The sequence below is a fragment of the Cetorhinus maximus genome, chromosome 2, assembly GCF_964194155.1.
Source record: "Cetorhinus maximus chromosome 2, sCetMax3.hap1.1, whole genome shotgun sequence".
NCBI lineage: Eukaryota > Metazoa > Chordata > Chondrichthyes > Lamniformes > Cetorhinidae > Cetorhinus > Cetorhinus maximus.
In genome coordinates, this window is record NC_135880.1 from 114,298,638 (window position 1) to 114,304,485 (window position 5,848).

General features: G+C 43.2%; 1 protein-coding gene across 1 annotated transcript; it reads left to right on the plus strand.

The window, feature by feature from the left end:
• Positions 1-216: 216 nt before the first annotated feature.
• Positions 217-1,956, plus strand: LOC144696916 (growth arrest and DNA damage-inducible protein GADD45 gamma-like). Its single transcript, XM_078568637.1, has 4 exons — positions 217-383; positions 788-889; positions 1,012-1,225; positions 1,375-1,956. Exons 1-4 carry the CDS (start codon positions 328-330, stop codon positions 1,486-1,488), a joined length of 486 nt encoding a protein of 161 aa, XP_078424763.1. The 5' UTR covers positions 217-327; the 3' UTR covers positions 1,489-1,956.
• Positions 1,957-5,848: the final 3,892 nt, after the last annotated feature.

Consider the following 5,848-nt stretch of genomic DNA (forward strand, 5'->3'; position numbering starts at 1 on the left):
ATTACCTTTTTTATAAAATCAACTGCCTTTACCAAGCACTTTCCTGCTTGCTAACAATAACAAGAGTTCAGGCTCTTGCGTCTGGAACCCCGCCCCACGTGGGGAACCGGCCCCGCATAATTAAATAAGGCACTTCCCTCTCCACCAATCGCAGGGGACGGAACCCAGCTGTCGCCTGGCGCACTATAAAAGGGGCGGGCAGCGAGCGGGCCAGTCAGAATGAGTGGTAGCAGCAGCTGAGAGGGAAGGATAGGATAGGATTTAGAAACCTGACTGCAGCTACGACTAACTTCAAACTGCGAACATTTCTTACAGCCTGGGATAAATATGACCCTTGAGGAATTCAGCGGCGTTGAGGAGAAGCAAGCGGAAGGCTCCGAAAGGTGAGGGTGGTGCCCGCTGCCTGTGAAGTGCATGTGGGGTTGGTAGGGGTTTTGCAGGACAGTGTGCCCACACGGTGTGTGCGGTACAGGCGGGCTCTGCTGTTTGGAACCCGCCGTCTCGAGTGGCGGTGTCGGTTAGTGCGCGAGAGCCGGGTGCTGGCGGACACGGGATCCGTTTAAATAAAACCCCAGAGACCAAAACAAAACCCGACACTCGGGCTGGCAGCAAATGAGCACTTTTTTTTAAAAGAAACAAACCCTGCTTGCTCCACCTGAGCAACAGGTCAGCACCGAGCTGCTGTGCTGCGGCGAGTACATCGCCTTTCTCGTTAAAGGTCGTGTGTTTTTTTTTGTTGTGTAAGGATTCATTAACTTCATTTTTTTTTAATCCTTTCTTTTTTCAGGATGCAAGTTGCTGGCAAAGCCCTGGAAGAGCTGCTGAGCTCCGCGCAACGGCAGCACTGTTTGACCGTTGGAGTCTACGAGTCTGCAAAAGTCATGAATGTGTAAGTTTCGCACGAATCAACTCAAAATGCACCGCACCAAGATCTATCTCCATCGGTTATGAACAGATTCCTCGGATTTGTAATTGAGCCACTGGTTGACCTTGTGTACTTTGTTTTTGCAGTGACCCGGACAGTGTGGTGCTCTGCCTCTTGGCCACCGACGAGGAGGATGAAGGCGACATTGCTCTGCAAATCCACTTCACTTTAATTCAAGCATTTTGCTGCGACAATGACATTAACATCGTGAGAGTGAATGACATTCAGAGACTGGCGGAGATCGTCGGCAATGCGGCTGACAACGAGGAGCCCAGGGATATGCATTGCATCCTAGTCACGGTGAGTGCTGCTTTAGTTAACTAACTGTAGCAACTGGTTTCATGTTGGAACTTGTAACTCTAGTTGAATGAGATTTCCTTTGAAATAGAAACAGATTTACTTGGCATTGTGAGCATGTAACTGACTTCTTGCATTTTTATCACGTCTAGAATCCAAGTCAAGACTCCTGGAAAGATCCAGCCTTAGAAAAACTTGGTGTCTTTTGTGAAGAGAGCCGCTGCACTAATCAATGGGTCCCCAACATTTCATTTCCTGAGCGTTGAAATTGTTGCATTGAATTGGTGGTGCTGGAAGTATTGTATTTTGAAGTCACTTTGTCGAGGAAAAGTGTTGGCTTCATGGATCTGTGGTTTAGACTGGTATTTTGGTCAAGTCACATGGACATGTGACCAGTACATTGCTGGTGAATCGGAGACAGTGAGGACTGATGGCCGGGACTGATGACTGCAGCAAGTTGGATAAATGGACTGTTGCACATGACCACTGGATCTGGAGTGGTGAGGCGAGTGAGAAGTATGCAGTGCAAACCTGCACATGCCACAGAGCCCTGTTTGTCATTGGAGGAGATTAAATGATGGATCAAGACCAGCATGGAAGCTGTGGGACTTTTATCTGATTCTATAACTAGACTGCATTTAGTTGTGGAACAGTAACTTATTTAACTCCAGAATGGAATTCAAACATCTTATTTACAGCTCTTGAGCTCTAAATTTTTAAGAGATGTATTTTTTTAGAAAATGGATACATGGTTCATTCTTCATGTAAAAATAAAGGATATAAATGGCTTTTTGTCTTTGATTTTTATGCTTGATAATGCAATTGCCTGACTATAAAAAGCTTAACCACTGATACTTGTACTTGCATCAGTTAAATATCAACTGAGCTGTCAGTGACACTTCCACCCACTTAGCAATTTCTGTGACAGCTAAGTGAAGTATGTAGGTTGTAGCCAAATCTAAGAGCAAGGGGAAATCCTACCATGGGGGAAACTACTAGAGTGGTAATTTTCATAATCTGTACTTTTCTATTTACTCTATATGGGAAATGCTAGTAAGGTGATTTTTTTTTCTCTGCTTTTAACTAAGTTGCCTCAATTCGAGCTTCTAAAGTGATTTTTAAAATATTTGATTCCAAGCTCTTGGTTGTGCAGGGTCTAGTTAGTGTGGTTTTTATTCTTGCAGCACTAAACAGCCAAAGATGCATTGACATATTTGGGATACCATTACCATGTGCTGAGAATCTATGAATCCAACTATTTAGAAATATGCAATTTTTTTTTGTGGTCAGAGCACAAAGTATTTACAGGTTGGCAAAGTTGAGGCTTAGTGATGCATGGTTTTTAAACCAGCAAATCAATCTTTCTGCTGCTTATCCAGCAAGGGCTATCCTATCTACTAGGTAAATAGAGCATTGCCTATTAGTGTTATCTGAGATGTATATGTAGAACATCCAGTTACTGACTATCCCTCCAAGATCCATTAGTGAACTGCATTGTTGGGTGAGTTATCAACAGTGCCCTGGATTGTTGTGAACCTACTTGGAAAGGTATCGGATTCCTGAGCCAACCATATATGGTTGACTTAATTGGGGCAATCTTACAAATAGAGTCTTGGATTTGGCTGTTATTGCTACAGCTATAATGAGATCCAAGATTTTAAATACTTAATTGTATTTTTGGTTTCCATTAGATGAGTTACAGCAAGATGTTACTTGCAAGTACTCACCTATTCATTGATTATAGCAACTTGTATCACCTTGACTCCAAATAACCATAACTTGGCTCCCATCTCTCCCCAAAAGAGAATTTACACTTTTTTAACTTTGGACAGCTGATCACTTTTGAGCCTTTGTTACTAGGAGCTCATCATATGGTTTTTGGTGAACACAAATGACCAGGAAACATGACTGCATAGCCACCATCCTCCTGATTACAGTACAGAAATATGCCATACCTTGTTGAATGGTTGTTCCATCATTGGAGTTATGGTGCTTCAGCAACACCTGGCCTCTTCCCTTATCCCTGATTAAGTCACCTTCTACTCATAACTTAACAATGCTCATTTTAGTCCATGCCTCAGCTCACCTGCTGAAATTCTCATTCACATCTTTGTTCTTTTAGGTGCGATTATTCTCGGGCTCTTCTGGTTAGATTCGCACCTTGCACTCTTGGTAGACTGGAGCTCATCCAAAACTCTGCTGCCTGTATCCTAACTTGTACCAATTCACATTCCTCCATCATTCCTGTGCTCAACAACACTTGATGTTAAAATTCTCATGTGTTTTCAGATCCCTCCATGGCCTCGCCCCTCCCTATTTCTAAAACCTTCTCAAGTTCTACAATGCAATTTCCTCCTATTCTGGTACCTTCCACATTCCTGATTTTTATCATTCTGTTGGCGACCATGCCTTCAACTCTCTGGATCCTAAGCATGGAATTTCCATCATAAATCTTTCTGTCCCTCTGACCTACTTTAAGACATTGCTTAAAACCTACCTCTTTGACAAAGCTTTTGGTCATCTGTCCTAATATCTTTTTATGCAGCATGGTATCAAATTTTGTTTGATAGTTGCTGTTGTGAAGCACCTTGAGACACTTCATTATGTTAAAGGTACTATATATTGACAAATTGTTGCTGTTGCAGGTAAAGTGCATCCTCCACCTGTGCAGTTTCTCAAAAATATTCAAGAAAGAAATTTTTGGACAGTAGATCTCATGGGCTGGATAAAACCTTCTACAAACAGCCTTCCTCTTGTCCTGATTCTTAAGTCTGACTCCAGCCCATTCAAAGGGATGAAGCATAAACAGCAGAGCGTTTAATACAGATTGGGTAAGGCAGGAAAGCTCGGAGTTGGCTTGGAAATGCACAACCCATAATGGCACATGTATATCCTAAGTGCTTGCAGGTCTATGCTCGCTTAAGTCAAGTTTGCAGTCATATTGGTCACTTTGTGAAGTAATGCAAGTAATATTTACTGAATAGGTTTGCATTCAGCAAGACTTCCAACCTGCCCAGTTAAAATTGCATCAGGATGCAAATTGTGTCTTCAAGCCACGATTGACATTTATTCATAAGGCACCAGTGGTGTGTTCAGGATCTGAGTCAACTCCACATACAGCGGAAGCCCTAGAGGAGTATAGAATGTGTATGGGGGAACTTAAAAAGGAAATTAGGAGAGCAAAAAGGGGGCATGAAAAAACATTGGGCAGGTAAAATAAAGGAGAATCCAAAGTTATTTTACATGTACATTAGGAGTAAGAGGATAAGTAGGGAAAGAGTTAAGGACTATAGTGGTAATTTGTGTGTGGAGCCGGAAGACATAGATAGGGTTCTAAATGAATACTTTGTGTCGGTGTTCACAAGTGAGAGGGACGACGTGGGTATGGAAATCAGGCAGAAAGACTGTGATATAATTAAAGAAATTAGCATAGAAAGGGAGGAGGCTCTAAGTGGTCTGGCAGGCTTAAAATTAGATAAATCCCCAGGCCCTGATGACAAGGGCCCCTCTCCTAACTTCACTCAGTTCTGCTGAAGGGTCATGAGGACTCAAAACGTCGAATCTTTTCTTCTCCGCCGATGCTGCCAGACCTGCTGAGTTTTTCCAGTTAATTTTGTTTTTGTTTTGGATTTCCAGCATCCGCAGTAGTTTTTTATTTTTATTTAGGCAAGGGAGGAGATAGCAGGGACGCTGGCAATAATTTTCAATACCTCTCTGGCCACAGGAGAGGTGCCAAAGGACTGGAGGACAGCCGATGTGGAACCGTTATTCAAGAAGGGGGGAAGGGATAAACCAGGGAACTACAGGCCAGTCAGTCTAACCTCAATGGTGGGGAAAATATTGGAAGCAATTTTGAGGGACAGAATTAATCTACACTTGAAGAGGCAGGGATTAATCAAAGACAGTCAGCATGGTTTTGTTAAGGGGAGGTCTCATGTCTGACCAATTTGAATTTTTCGAAGGGGTGACCAGGTGAGAAGGCAATGCATTTGAGGTAGACTATATGAACTTCAGCAAGGCTTTTGATTAGGTCTCACATGGGAGACTGATAACGAAGGTAAGAGCCCATGGGATCCAAGGCAATTTGGCAAATCGCTTCCAGAATTGGCAGAGTGGCAGGAAGCAGAGGGTGATGGTCGAGGGGTGTTTTTGTGACTGTGTCCAGTGGGGTTCCACAGGGATTGGTGTTGGGTCCCTTGCTGTTTGTGGTATATGTAAATGATTTAGGATAGTTGTAGGAAGGTTGATCAGTAAGTTTGCGGATGACACAAAAATTGGTGGGGTGGTAAATAGTGAGGAGGATAGCCTTAGATTACAGGGGGATATAGACAGGCTGGTCAGATGGGCTGAACAGTGGCAAATGGAAATTAATCTGGATAAGTGTGTGGTGATGCACTTGGGCAGTACAAACAAGGCACAGGAATACATAATGAATGGTAGGACTCTGGGAAGTACCGAGGATCAGAAGGACCTTGGTGTGCATGTCCACCGGTCCCTTGAGGTAGCGGGACAGGTAGATAAGGTGGTTAAGAAGATATATGGGATACCTACCTTTATTAGCTGAGGCATAGAATATAAGAGCAGGGAGGTTATGCTGAAACTGTATAAAACACTGGTTAGGCCACA